General features: G+C 53.4%; 1 protein-coding gene across 4 annotated transcripts in view; it reads left to right on the forward strand.

The window, feature by feature from the left end:
- Rgs3 (regulator of G protein signaling 3) overlaps positions 1-14,235 on the forward strand; it is a 117,054-nt gene that overhangs the window by 59,952 nt on the left and 42,867 nt on the right. For 2 of the 4 annotated variants that reach the window (XM_005329678.5, XM_005329679.5), the window contains 2 exons: positions 3,859-3,981; positions 7,908-10,783. In XM_005329678.5, the coding sequence (XP_005329735.1) occupies positions 3,859-3,981; positions 7,908-8,015 (231 nt within the window). In that variant the 3' untranslated portion in view covers positions 8,016-10,783. Of the gene's footprint in view, positions 1-3,858; positions 3,982-7,907; positions 10,784-14,235 lie in introns of those variants that run through there. The other 2 variants (XM_078047993.1, XM_078047994.1) reach the window with 1 other exon arrangement.

A 14,235-nucleotide genomic window follows, 5' to 3' on the forward strand; every position in this document is an offset into this window, starting at 1 on the left:
TGCCCAATGAGTGGCAGCTACTATTATTGTCAGATTCACAGCAAGAGGAAGTGCTTTTCATATTCATTTACCCTCCATTAGCGAGACAACAAATGATTTATTGATCTTTTAAAAAGAAAACTCACATTTTCTGTGATGCGCTTACACAGCGATACAAGCACAACAGATCACAGGCTCGGGAGGAGGCTTGAGACGGACTTAATCCCTGTGAGCCTCAGTGTTCTCATCTGGAGAATGGGAACAGCTGTGACTTTCCTTCCTCCCCACACCACGCACTTGTCAGGAGAACTCAACAGTGAGAACATGCTCGCCAAAGCAAGCGAACAAACTTCAGCCATAGATGAAAAGGTTTTGGTTTTTATCAAAGTAAAATTAATCCAGGAGCAAGGAGGTGAGGCAAGATGGGGGTTTCAGAGAAGCCACGAGGAGCTGGGTTGTCTGTTTAGATTTGAGGATGGCCATGTTTAAGAGCAGGGGTCTGGGCCCGGTGCCATCTGCTCAGAGCTTGTACTGTTGAGCGGTCTGTGCGTGGTTGACCACCCCGTGGGTGATGTGAATTATGTGAGGATGCCTTTTGCATGGCTCACGGCAGCCTTGACCCTGGAGCCTGGTATTGAGGGCAAAGTTCAAGTCAGCATGAAACCCACAAGTTGGGGCACTTGGAGCACACACTGGTCTGAGAGATGGTTCACATGTGCAGGCAGACAGACTGGCAATGAGGGCCCCCACTTTAGGCAGATTGAGGGAGACGGAGATTCAGCTTCCCTGGTTGGCCAGGCCAGTCTGCAAAGCTTGAGCTCCTCAAAATGTTTTCCCATCTAAGACAGCCAGCCCCTGTCCCGGGCCAGGCCTGGGTTTGTCCGAGGTACCTAGGCAGCCTTCTGGGTCCTCTAGCGTTTTGGAGGGTTCCAGCCCTATGCTCTGCTGCTGACACTGGCACTATGGTGGCCATGCCGGGTAGGGAAACATGGCTTTCCAAGGGACATTCCGCAGGAGGCGCTGGGCTAAGTGCTTTGGCAGCAGAATCTTTTAGCATCCCATTTAATCATTACAAATGATCGGGTTTCCATTCCAAGTGGAGCAACATGGCTTCCCAAAGGGGTGGTTCTTGTGGTGTCAGTGAATGATCACAGCTGCTACCTTACACGATTATTGGAAGAAATACTGAGGCACCTCCGGGAAGGTGCTTAGTCCTGTGGGGGCTGGGGGGTGGGAGGAAGCTGTCTCAGAATTAGGGAGGTAGCCCTGTCTCTCTGAGGGGTCCTTCCAGCCTAGGGAAGTTTTCTCATACTTTTGCAGGGAAGGGTTTGCCCTGCTGGAGCGTGGAGCAGCAGATAGTGGTACAAAAGCTCCCAGTGAACTCCCACGCTGCTGGGGGACCCATTGGCCCATAGTTTCTTCTGATGGCCTGGTGCTGTGGCTGCTTCTGGCTTTGTCTGCAAGAGAGAGCAGTCCTGCCAGACAAGGGCACTTGGCCAGGCGGTGAGGCCTCCCCAGGTTCTGGAGATGAAACCTCCGCAAATAATTCTGTAAGGCTTGGGGTCTCCTCTCTGGGATTCATGGGCCACAAGACTCAGCGAGGCCCTTCAGCTACTCTGAGGCTTAGTTTTCCGCTTCCATGAAATTGCCAAGATCAAAACAAGATCATGGATGGCAAAGTGCTTTTTAAAATTGATAATCAGATAAAAGGAATTATTATTAAGGCCGAATTCCTGCTTCAGAACAGAAAGAGGACATTAAGACTGTGGGAGATGAAGGAATTTGCAGGGCAGGAAGGATCAGGCCGGGGCCAGCTGAAGTGGTGGTTTTTTTTCCAATTTGAAAGAGACTGAGCCTCTCTGGTCAGTGCCTGCCCCACGGGCTTCCTCCTGGGGAATCTCGCTCTGTTTCTGGGTGGGTCCTGCACCTTCCCCTGCAGTGGGCAGAGAGGGCACCCTGGTTAAGTGAGAGGTGGAGGGTTAGAGTGGCCTTTCTGAGGTCAGCCAGCAGGCTCTTCCCCTCTCTTCTCGGTGCTTTTAGGAAGAACGGCTTCTGAGTACTTGTCTGTGGCAGAGGAACGGCTGGCACCCTGGGGACAGGGTGGGAGGTGGCCCCACCCTGAAGGATGGTATCCTGTGGGTTGGATTTGATGTAGGGCAGAGAAAAAAAAATCCCAAATGTGCTATTAGAAGATACCAATGAGGGCTGGGGCTGGGGCTCAGCGGTAGCGCACTGGCCTGGCATGTGTGAGGCACTGGGTTCGATTCTCAGCACCTCATATAAATAAATAAATTAAATAAAAGTCTATCAACAACTAAAAAAAATTTAAAAAAGAAGAAGAAAATACCAGTGAACACCCCCAGCACAAGGCCTTTGTATTTTCTGTCCCTTTTGCCCAGAAGAACTCCTCAAACACTTTTCTTGCTGTCTCCTTCTTTAACCATCAGGCCTCAGCTCAAGTTCAGCCTTTCTTAGAAGCCTTCTCTGACCACCCAGCTCAAGTATGACCTTTGTGACATTTTCACCATTTTAAATTATATCATTTATTTAATGATTCATCGTCCTTACCCCCTAACCTGAGGACAAGGACTTAGTCAATCTTATTTGCATCTTTATTACCAATGCTTAGCAGAGACCCTGATATATATTAGGTGCTCAATAAACACTTACTAAATGAATAAATTATTAAATAATAACAGTAGCTTTTGCATGAGGAGACCTGAGATCATCCTTGTTAGCTTGGTCTCCTAATAGCCTGGGAATGGATGTAGGTGACATCATTTTCAGTCCTATGTTACAGAAAACTCCTGATTTTCCTGAGGTTGGTAGCTAGGAAGTGTCAAAGGCAGAATTCAAATTCCCTGAGGAAGGACCAGGTGGAAACACAGCCTGCTTCTCTTTTCCCTCCAGCTCATGCCCCCAGCTTCCTGGGCTGAGGTCACGTCATCAGAGCATTTTGAGGTTACAGCCAGATTCTGGTGGTGTCAGCACTTTCCTGCCCTGATCAGAACACCTGCCTGGTTGGTGGCTGGTGGTAACCCTGGGCTCTTGGCTCCACTCCACTCCTTTCATGATTTGAATGCTTCAGGGGCCAGTGTCCCTGTGCCTGTGCCAAAGCTGGCCTGGGTTTGACCTCTTCCTGAAAGTTCCTCCTCACAGCCAGAGCTTGCTGAAGTCAGTACTTCCCTGCACAGGGCTTGGCCCCAGGTGAAAAGGGCCTTCCTAGAAGGATTTTATTTGAATGACAGCTGTGCCCAAGGTGACCCTACCCTCAGTGGGGCTCAACAGTCAGGGAAGAGTCCCAGCTCACATGCCAGGCCATGGTGGGCTGCAGAGGAGCATCACTGCCCACCTGGCACTTTTCAAAGGGACTTGAGTTGCTCCTTGGGTTGGTTCTGCTCAGCATCCATCCAACATCCATCCATCTCACCTTGACCTTGAGATAGAGGAGTGTGCTGAGTAGGGGATGCAGAGAGGCCCTGGCTCCAGACAGCGTCAGCCTGAGACCTCGGCCCTCTGGATTCCCCGAGTGCTCCCCAGCTGCAGCCTTGTGCTGCCTGCCCCGGGGGTGACCTCACCGTCCCTGGTCCCTGTCCCACAGCTCTCCACAGGCCTTTACTGTGTTGGAAGCCACTGCCTCCCTCCCCTCCCCCAACACCATCCAGCCCAGAGCTCCCCAGCTGGTCCCAGAACTGTTTCCCTGCTCCTCTGGCTGCCTTGATGTCACCTGGGATTAGTGTGCATTTGTGGCTCTTAGCGGACGCTCCCTTCCCCGTTGCAGCCTCGCCCTCTGGAGCCCAGAGATGGGCTGGGGCCTGGGAGCCCCTCGAGCCAGGGAGCAGCCCTGACCATCCCTCTCTCTGTTTTCCCTGACGTCAGAAGGCAGAGTGCTTATTCACTTTGGAGGCGCACTCGCAGGAGCAGAAGAAGAGAGTGTGCTGGTGCCTGTCGGAGAACATCGCCAAGCAGCAACAGCTGGCAGCGTCGCCCCCGGGGAGGAAGGTAAGGGCCTCGCCAGCCGCCGCGGCCCAGGCTGCCTCGCTTCCCCTCTGCCAGCCTGGTCCTCGAGCCTCCGCCTTGAGCTGGGGGCCAGCCTGGGCTTGGCACTTGGATCTGGGCACCGAGCTCTTGGCAGGCTGCCTGAGCAGGAAGGTCTGCCCCTTGGGCTTTTCTTCGGGTCTGTCGAGTGAGCGTGACATTGCTCGGGAAGAGCCGAGGAGCCAAACTGAGCATGATCCATCAGTCCTCGGCTCTGCTGTTGGGTTCGCCTGGGGCAAGGTTTAATTTGGCCTGGCTTCCCTGCTGCTGCCAGGCAGGCGGCCCCTCTGCCGTTGGTAGGCCGTGCCTGGGGGCAGCGCGCTGGTGTTTAGCACTGGCCCAAGGCAGACGTGTTTGTGGCAGGACCTATCATAGTTCAATGCAGGCCAGAGCCAAGTGGAGCTGGATTTGGACTGCTGGGGGCTGGGGACTGGCCAGCTAGGGAAGATTGGAGGCTGCCAGTGGAAACTGCCAAGGGTTTGGGGATGGACCACGACGCGTGTTGGCCCTTTGACACCTGGATGCCTCCATAAGGCACAGTTTTACGCCCTCATTTATAAGGTTTTCAGATCCCTTCTCTTACTAAACATGCTGGCCATTTGGAACTTGGTGTGGTTGGCCATGAGAGTTGCTGAGGAGGGTGCTTTTGGGTTTTGAGGAAGAGGATAAATGAGAGGGAGCTGCAGCCTGTTAACCCGCTGGACTTGTTGCTTCTGGGAGTGTTCAGGCCTGCGGGGGCCTCGCACCCAGGCTCATGGAGGAGGCTGTGAGCAGGAGGTGGGAGAGGTGTCTGGCAGCCTCTCCTGTCACTGGTGGACAGACAATCCCCAGCTGTTCCCAAAGGGACTGAGAATCTGAGAGTTTCATCATCTTGGACTTGAGAGTTGATGTGTTTCACATTGACAGGGTAGTGGGAAGACATGGGCCTCCCAAGTCCCACTCCACCATTGACTGGTGGTGTGACCCTGGGCTAGTCACTCTACTGCATTGCCCTCTCCCAGGTAGCACCTGCTGGTCCCACTGTCAGGCTCCTCTTCTGGGGAGAGACCTGTCTGGGGCTATAGGCTGGTCTTGCCCCATTGATCCGGGGTTGGCCACAGTCGGAGTCCAGGCTGAGCCCCCCTCACTGGGGCAGCCCTAGGGAGTGCTGAATGTCTGAATGGTCCCCTGCTTTCTTTTCTTTGGGCTTAGTTGCTCTCTTGTGGGGGAACAGGTCTGTGAGTCTCAGCTTCAGAGTTGGCTGCCTCTGGAGCATGTTGGTAGCCTCTCACGATATGTGGGGTCACAAGCACCCGGAGGCTGACAGTGTCTGAGATAGTTGCTGACCCTGACAGGTGGCTCAACCTGGCTGGGCCCCAGGTCCTGGCCTCAGGGACCCAGCAAGATCTATGGGCCTCTCGAGTAGGTAGCAGTTTGGCCACCTTGCCCCATGAGCCCTTTGTACAAGTGGTTAGTGGAGAAGCCGGCAGGAGAAGATGGAGGAGGCACCCAGCTTCTGGGACATCTCCAGAACTGCCTGCTGGGCCTGAGACGGGCCCCGCCCCAGGCTTGACCCTCCCCCAGCCCACCCTCCCCCAGCCCACCCTCCATACAAGGCAGTTTATGGAGCCACTCTAGTGAGGTGGCCCCGACGTCTCTGGGTTCAACATTCCCCACCCGCCTCTACCATACTCAGAGCCTTAGCAACTTACTCCTTTTGGCCACTTACAGAGGCTTCCCAAGAGAAGTTCCAATAAATACAATTCTCTCCAGCTGAAATAAGTCCAGGAAGGGTTTAGTGACCTTGGTGACAGGCCCAGGTGGCTGCCAGCCGGCCCACCCTACCATATATTTGCACTGTCTCAGGGGGACCGTAAACCTCCTTCCCAAGGGCTGGGCTGCGGCACCAAGGTCCTGCTTGCCTGACCCCTGGAGTCGGCCCAGGCTGTCCTTCCACTCCTCTGTGTTCTCTAGGGGGGCGCTCCACCTCCCGCTGCTAAGCACCCTGCCCCATCCAGATGCCTCTTGGGGAAAGAGAGGTTTGTGAGGCAACTGCCTAGAACCCCGCTGCCCCTTCCCAGCCCCGAGTCCCTGGCCCCTTGGGATAGGGAACTCTTCAGCCATCTCAAGGATGGCGAAGGTCTTTCTTCTCCAATTCACCAGCTGAAATAAGTGTGATTTGCCCTGAAAATGACCTAGATGCTTGCTGGGAAGGATGGGGAAAGGGAGGAAGAGGGACTCAAAGAACAGGAGAGACCCATGCTGTGTGACCTTCATCAACTACTGCCGGCCATGGCCTCAGCCGGTCCCCTCTGTACTGGTCAGGTGGCTTTGGGGCACTTCCTGCTAGGTGATGATCGTGAAAGCCGAGGGCCTGGGGCCATCCAGTCTCCTGAAGATTTCTGCTTCTGGCTTCTGGCCCAGTTCTCATGAAACCTACTGTCTTAGAGGCCAGACCTGATCTCCTCTTGTGGGTGGAAGGGCAGGTACCGGCTCTCTAGGCCATGTCTAAGGTGCCTGTGACCTGACATTGCAGGGTCCCATATGGCAGGATGGACCAACGAGACCGGCAGCAGCTGGCTGTTTGGCATCCCTTGTCTGGGGACTCTGTTGCCTTTCTCCTGCTTGCTCTTTGTTGACAACCACCAGTGGGGTGGCTCTTCTCCTGTCCCAGCTTTTTTTTTTTCTTGCTTTACAACCTCCTTCCTCTGGGGAACTCTGCCCCTCTCTTGCCTCATTACCTGTCCCTGGAGGGCGTCCAGCTTTCTTCCGTCTGCACAACTCAGACTGACTTCTCCACGCGCTCCCCCAGCACTGCTGTGACGCTTCTCATCTAGAGCAACACAGAGCTGGTCCCTGCTGCGGCCAGCGAGGTTCTGGGCTGGTGGGGAGAGGCAGGGGTGGGTTATTTGAGCTAGTCAATCAAACATATATAACCGATGTGTTCTCTGTGCTTGACGCTGGTTTAGGTCCTTTGGGATCACAGAGATGAACAAGACCTGGTCCCTGTCCTTATGGAGTTCTTCTGATTGGGGAGAGGTGGCAAGGGCATCGGAGTGGTGATCCGAGCACTAAGGCCCTGCCTGCAGGTCTAAGAGTGGTCCCAGGGGCTGTGGCTGTGTATTCATGATCCGTGCAGGGAATCCTCTTGGAGCATTCCCATCTGCATGGTGCTAGGCTTGGCCTCTGGAACCTTCTGAGTACAGGAGTCTTGCCTCAGTCCTGGGGCTGACCGGGGAGAAGGTGCAGGGCAGCACAGACTGGCCTTGCTCTCCATGTTGGGAACTACACAGAGGAATTTGTCACACTCTGTCCTTGGCAGATCACAGTCTAGTGGCAGAGACAGATAAGGCAGCAGATACTTCAAAATAACATAGTGGTGACATGACCTCAGGCGGGACACGTAGCCTCTCTGAGACTCAGTTTTTCATCAGTGAAGTGGATGGGTTAACAGGGCCCTTCTGAGGATCACACTGGTATTGTGCTTGGCCAAGTGGCCTGGGAGAAGATCTCTGTGAACGAGCGCCTGTGGTCGTTCTCGCCGTGGTTTGTCCATGATGTCTGATTAGGAAGATTCCTTTGGGGTCCTTGTTTCTTGAAGTCAATGCTGGTGCTCTGAGCACGTGTGAGGACTGCTCCATGCCACCTCCTGGTAGCTACCTACTGGATTTCAGGATTCAGGCAGGGAAACCGAGGCCTCCTGGGTCCGCTCCGGCTGCCAGCCTTCTTCCAGATGGGATGCTAAGGTGTGTGCTACCTTGTCGTCTCCGCTGGGGCAGCCCGAGACGGGCCTCGGAGATGCTGGGGACTGTCTGAATGTCTTAGAAAGGACCAGAGGCAGGTCGTGGAGCCAGGCAGGCCTGGCCTGAGAGTAGACAGTGAGCTAATTCCAGTTCTGTCTGGTTCCACAGAAACTCCACCCTTACGGCTCTCTCCAGCAGGAGATGGGGCCAGCCAACTCCACCAATGCTACCCAGGATAGAAGCTTTACCTCATCAGGACAGACTCTGATTGGCTGAGCAAACCCAAGGGCGGGACTCTGCTTCTGGCAACTTAACCCTTTCTGGGGCGTCCCCTACCACACAGTAACCTCACCTCAACTGGACCCAAAACAGAGGACCAAGATGGTGGGCCTAGGGTCATCTGAAGGGAGCAGTCCCGAGGGTATGTGTGGACTGGCAACGGGAGCAGTGGCGCCAGAGGCCCCCGGCGCATGTGCAGACCGGTGGCAAGAGGCCCAGATGGAAAGACTCAGAAGCTCATTCCCTCCAAGGAGAAGGAGACTAAACGGCATCCGGGCACCTGCGCCAAGGTCGCCCTGGTGGACAAGGTTGACCCTCCGTGGCCAGAAGTTGCCTCTACCCAGTCACTCGTTTTCATCTGGACACATTCGTGCGTTCATTCATTGGATATCTGGGGTCATCTCCTCTGTGCCAGGCTCCGTGCTAGGAGCTTGGGGGGTACTATGGAGAACCAGGTGGATATGGCCACTTCTCTTATCCAGATTCTAGTCCTAGCAGGGAAGGAACCTTAAATAAATCACCGCCGACAGGAGCTCACAGCTGGGAGAATCTGTGCAGGAAGCTAACGGATGCCTCTAGAGGGCGTTGTGTCCAGATGGCTCTGCGGGGACAGGAAAGTGGAGGGCAAAGGAATAAGCCAGCCAAGGTCTGAGAGCATGGTCCAGGCCGAAGGCGCAGCATGTGGAGGACTCCTACCATGGGAGCGTGGAGTGCTGCCCCTAGTGGTGAGGGCCAGCCGGGGCAGGACTTAGGCAGTGTTTTGTTGATTTCATTCTAGATACAGTGGGAGCCATGGAGGGCTTTTGAGGAAGGGAGTCAGAGCCTCAGGTACATTTCTACAAGGTCAGATTGTGGATAGTGGGGCCCAAGAGGACGTATGAGGTCAGTTAGGGGTCCCTTCAGTCCTCTGGGTGAGGGACGATGGTTTGTCCTGGAGGGTGACTGGGGTGGTGGGCATGTGAATGCCAGGTTCTAGGATGAGAAGAGATGGTTCCCTGCCCCCCGCCCCTGCCCCACCACCCGCCCTTATCTTCCAGCACATCTTGTTTTCTCAGTGGTGTGAGCCAGGTTTGGAACCTTCCTCAGAAAGCTGCCTGCTGGCCAGGCCTGGGCTGAATTCTGGAGCGTTCCTGGAGGTGGGACCAGTGATGCTCAGCCTGGCCAAGGTGGGAAGGTTCAAAGCCCCCAGACCTTGGCAGGGATTGCCCGTGTAGCCCCTCCATCCTATGCTGAGTGGTCTCATGGGAAACTGGAACCCAGCTCTGGACATGCTTGGTTTGCTTTCTGTAGAGCTCCTAAGGGTCAGGGCCTACAGGCTGGGTGTGGCTCAGGAACTCTCATAGACTGTCCTAGAAGACTCACTGAGGGGCAATGATGGGAGCCCATCCTGTGGGCTGCCTGCCATAGCCCCTGCTGGAGCTCAGGGTGAGGCAGCTCTCATACCCCTTTCTATGCCAAGGTCATAGGTCTGAGGGACAACACTCCTGTACAAAAGGGTACGTGTAAGACCAGCATCATTTGTGAAGGAAAAGGGAACTGAGAGGCTGGAGATATGGCTCTGGCCAGAGAAGCCCCTGCCCTTGGATACTCTCTGTGTTGTCAGTGTCTTTAGAGAAGGTTCCTGTGCCCTTGTGAGTTTGCACAGCTGCTGTGGCCACCTGAATCCCCAGATTGGTAGCTTAGAAGAGGATATGCCCCTTACCTTCCATGTTCCCTCTTCCCAGTGTAAGGAAGAGCAGACGTGCTGAATCAGCAGCCTACTGGGGGGGTGGGATAGATCTGCTGGTGACCAGGCTAATGCCCCTGCCCAGGAGGGAGACAGACGCTGCCTGGACTGGGATACTCAGCACCTCTGCCAGCCAGGGCTCGGCCCGCAGGGCGAATGGAGCAGGGAGCAGCTGGGTCTGCACAGACAGCAAGCTGCACTTTGATTTCATTTGATTCCCTCACAAAATGACATTAAGGGGAATGGGAGGCACGAGAGAATCGCCTGTCTGGGAAGGCAGCAGGCTTGTCTCCCCTGGGCCTGGTGACCCAGCTCTGTCCAACAGACAGGTGCAGAGGACAGGAGCTCTGGCCACAGAGAAATGGAGACTCTGAACACAGTACCCAGACCCCGGCCGGGGCTTGCCTTCCAGCTTGTCCTGATGAGCTAATAGGCGGAGCATGCTCCCATCGGGTCCAGGGCGGGGAAGCGGACCTGTGCTGCTGGTGGGCCTGGGCTGCCCAGCGACTGCGGTGAGCCACAGTGCCATTGCTGCTCTGCCTTGTGAATCGATGCAACAATTAATTTGGCTCCATGGGCTCCAGAAGATGAAATATGACCTGGTGGCCACCGCTCTTCTGCATCCCAGTCCATCCCAGCCGTTCAAGATGGTGCACAGCTATCCAAATCACATCTGAGAGTCATAATCACGGGAAACGTGGCCGGCCCCTCCCCACCGCATAAATCACGCTAAGAAGCACACAATGGCCTCTTTCCTGATGGGCCAATTGTCTTGGTTTGGTGTCTTGGGCCCAGGAGCTGGGAGCATGGGAGCACAACCATTTATTGTTGAAAAGGCCATCTGTGTCATTTGAATACAAAGTGACCCTTTTAGTTCCCCCACACACCCTCTGATCCTGTTTCATGGTTTCTTAGGTCTCAGGCTCCGGCTCTTTTGAAACACTCATCTCTCCTGTAAGCTATCATGCCCGGATCTTTGAGCCCCTTTAGGAGTTGGGACAACATGGACCTTTGGGAAATAATGACATTTATTTGTGTATGTCTTGTTGTTTTATTCTTTAATTTATCTCCCTAAATTCTGCCACCAAAGCCCTCGTTTGTCACACATAGCACCAAGGCACCAAAAGAATTCTACAAAGTAAAGGTGCAGGTAATTTTGGGAGGGTTTCTCACAGTGATAACGTAAGATTTGGAAATGGCACCTGGGGTCCCCAGGCATTATGTCCCCTGGGCCTTTTGGATGAGAGAGCCCTACCCTCTGAGAAGAAGTTAAGTGATTTCTCTTAGGTCACACAGCTGGTAAGGGACCCAACCAGCCCTCAAGCTAAGACTGAACCAGTCCTCCAGTCTGATGGATCACTCTTTCTAGAGGCAAAAATTTGCTTTCAGGATTAGAAGTAAGAGAAGTCATTGACCTCCTCCAGGAGGAAGCAGGAGGGGGCTATCTGTGTGTCAGAAGCTGTGGCCCCGCTAGCTGTTGTGGGGATGCTTTGGGGACAAGTACAATGAGAGTCCTTATTCTCTGCTGATTGAAGAAGAAACTTCCAGTATTCATTTCCCTATGGGGTGGCACAGGCTGAAAAGATCAATCTTTTCCCAAAAGATTGGAATCAAGTCTGATGTGAAAGGCAGACTGAGCTCCTAAGACGGGTTCTTGGGGCACTGGGAATGACTGGGTTATGCCCCTTCCCCTCTGGAGCCTGGCATTCAAGAGGATCCGCAGGCACAGCCCTGGGGCCCAGGCAGGAAGGCCTGGTGGAGCATCTGTACGGCTGGAGGCCTTGACCTGAGCCAGCTGAGAACAGAAGGGGAGGGCCTGCCTGGGCTGATGCCTCTGCTAGGTTTTGTGCTAATTGACTGATTTAAGGTCTCAACCGTTGGGCGAGCGGAGATCAAATGGATTGGATTTTAGCTTTTCCCTCAAAGAGGCAGACCGTTTTCTCCAACAAGCTCAGCTCTTTCCAGATGCCCTTGGGTTCTCCTCCCTCCCTGGCTGCTGGTCTGGCTGTGGGTGGACCGTCTTCTCGGTCTTGCTCCTGGGGTCTGCCATCTTGCTATTCTTTTGTCACTCTCAAGGAACAGAGCCTCGTCTCACCCTCTATTCTGTCTCAGCTGTCTTCTCCCAAGCCTGTCTCTGAAGCCTGTCTGCTGCCTGCCGTCCTCCCAACTGGTCCCAGATCTTGGTCTAAGGTTAGAATGATAACACTAGGTAATTTTATGAGCACTCACACTGTGAGCCAGGCACAGTGCCCAGATTTGACGCACGGTATCTCTTTTAATCCTCACTTCGGTATTATGAGCTTCATTATTCTGTTTCACATTGACTCCCATTATGCCCAGTATATAGTCTCAGAGGAATTCAGAAACTTGCCCAAGGTCACACAGCTGGTGGGTGGCTCAGATTGCAACCCAGGTAGCCCAGCTCCAGAACCCTGGCTTTGGATGATTTGGTTCTAATGCTGCTTTCCTGCAACCACAGACCATCCCAGCTGGGAAGGGCTGGGGTGACTGGGCAGTCACACTCCTGCTTAAAAGCCATCAGGGAGGCCATTGTCCTCAGAATAAAGCCCAGGTCTCTATGTTCTCCTGGCTGCTCTTCCCTTTTGCTTTGCCCCTGAGCCTGGCCACAGGGGGCTATGTCCCCTGCTCCAACGTCCCAGTGCCCATTCATGTATAGGCTTTCCTCCTGCTTGATGCTGCTTTACCTCTGTGCTGTCTGTGCTGGCTTCCATCTTCAACCTTCAAGGCTTAGCACCTCCTCCGAGACCCCTTTCTCAGGCACACATCAGAAGCCGCTGCCTCCCGCCGTAGCGCTTTCCCAGAGGAGTTTCATACTGAGCGTGGTCTATCAGCAGAGCTCTCTCTTGCAATATTACAAGCCCCTGTGGGGGGGCAAGTGGAGGCCATGTTTTATTTGTCTTTTGCTGTTGTCTGGCCCACAGTAGGTGCGCAGTAGATGTTGTATTGGGCTGCCCAGTGCAACCCTCTCATGTTCTGGAAATTAGAGGAGGAAACAGGATCCAAAAGGGGAAGTGACCTGGCCAGGGTCATGGGCAAGTTAGCATCAGAGCCAGGGCTAGAACTTCAGGTCAGAGGACTCTCTTGCTCAGAGCTCTTTTTATTGTCCTACCCCTTGCTTTGCAGATACCAGGGCAGGGCTGAAGTCCCAAGGGGTTTATGAGGCAATCTAATCAGATTCACGTCAGAGTCAAGGGTAGCAACCATGTTCCCAGGCTGACCAGAGTCTCCTGACCAGAGGGAAAGGAAGCCTAACCAGAGCTGCTATTATGGTTCTCTTCGCCACGTTTTAGGGCTCCCCCCTCTCACTTGTCTCGTGGAAAACCAAAGTAGAATTCCAATGCTCTTGGTTCAAATACTGACTTCGCTGGTACTTACTATGTGACCTTGGGCAAATTGCTTCTCATCTCTAATCATCCATTTCCTTACCAAGAAAAATGAAGGAGTTGAACTTTAATGGTCTCCAGGATTCATCAACTTCCAAACTATTCAGATAGAACTACAATGTTCAGTATAGAGTAGCTACCTCCTCCAAGAGGATAGAGCCCTTGATGGACAGCTGGAACTAGTTCAAGTTCTTCATCATTGTCATTGTCTCCAGACACACGCCTGATCCCTTGGGACAGTTACACACTGGATTCCTGAGGGGAGAATGGGCAGGAAGCCTCAGGACTCTTAAGAGGAAGAAGGACAGACATCAGAGAGTATGTGTGGAAACACGCACATGCACTGGGTTAATATCCATCATGCACTCATAACTCAAGGTTTGCTTGTGGATCTTATACTAGTCAGGGTCCTCATCACAGATGCCCAAAATTAAACCCACACCTGCCTCCATCTCACCCAGGGCCACCTCTTCCAGGCTCCCCGGGAGGCCAGCCCAAGGAGCTCTCAGCCTAGAACCTTCCCCTCCCTCCTTCCCTTCTGCTCAGGTGGCCTGGCACACCCAGGAATCATTGGAACTTCACAGCGACAGGTGCACATGAGTGTCTTTAACCTTACCAGCTCTGGTCTACAGCATCAGGCTGACTTCAAGTGGAATTGATGGTCATCAGTGTGCAGTGCTCAGTTTTTGGAGGGGTCGGAAGTCTCTCTCTCCTGCAGACCCTTCCCCAGAAGTTGTCGTGGACTTGTTTCATTGCCCTTAACATCTGTCCCTTATCCCTCAGACAATACTACTGAAGATAAATTTTCTTAAAAGGTGTCTTTTAAACATTAGTGCTTTTCCATTTGAGTTTAATTCTATTATTGCAAATTTAGTTTTCTACCATTTTTTCCTCCATGGAAGAACATTAAGGGAAAAGTAGCCCAGGAAGATGGCCATGATTTATGACACAGTTTCCAATGGAAAGTACATTCTATGGTTAACCCCCAGAAGACTTTGGGACCACAACCCAGCACATATCCCAAAGCAGAGAAGTCAGTATTTATGTTGAATAACTAGAATTAACCATAAACTCTTCTAAGGTGTCT

This window comes from Ictidomys tridecemlineatus, chromosome 4 (genome assembly GCF_052094955.1).
Source record: "Ictidomys tridecemlineatus isolate mIctTri1 chromosome 4, mIctTri1.hap1, whole genome shotgun sequence".
Classification (NCBI taxonomy): Eukaryota; Metazoa; Chordata; class Mammalia; order Rodentia; family Sciuridae; genus Ictidomys; species Ictidomys tridecemlineatus.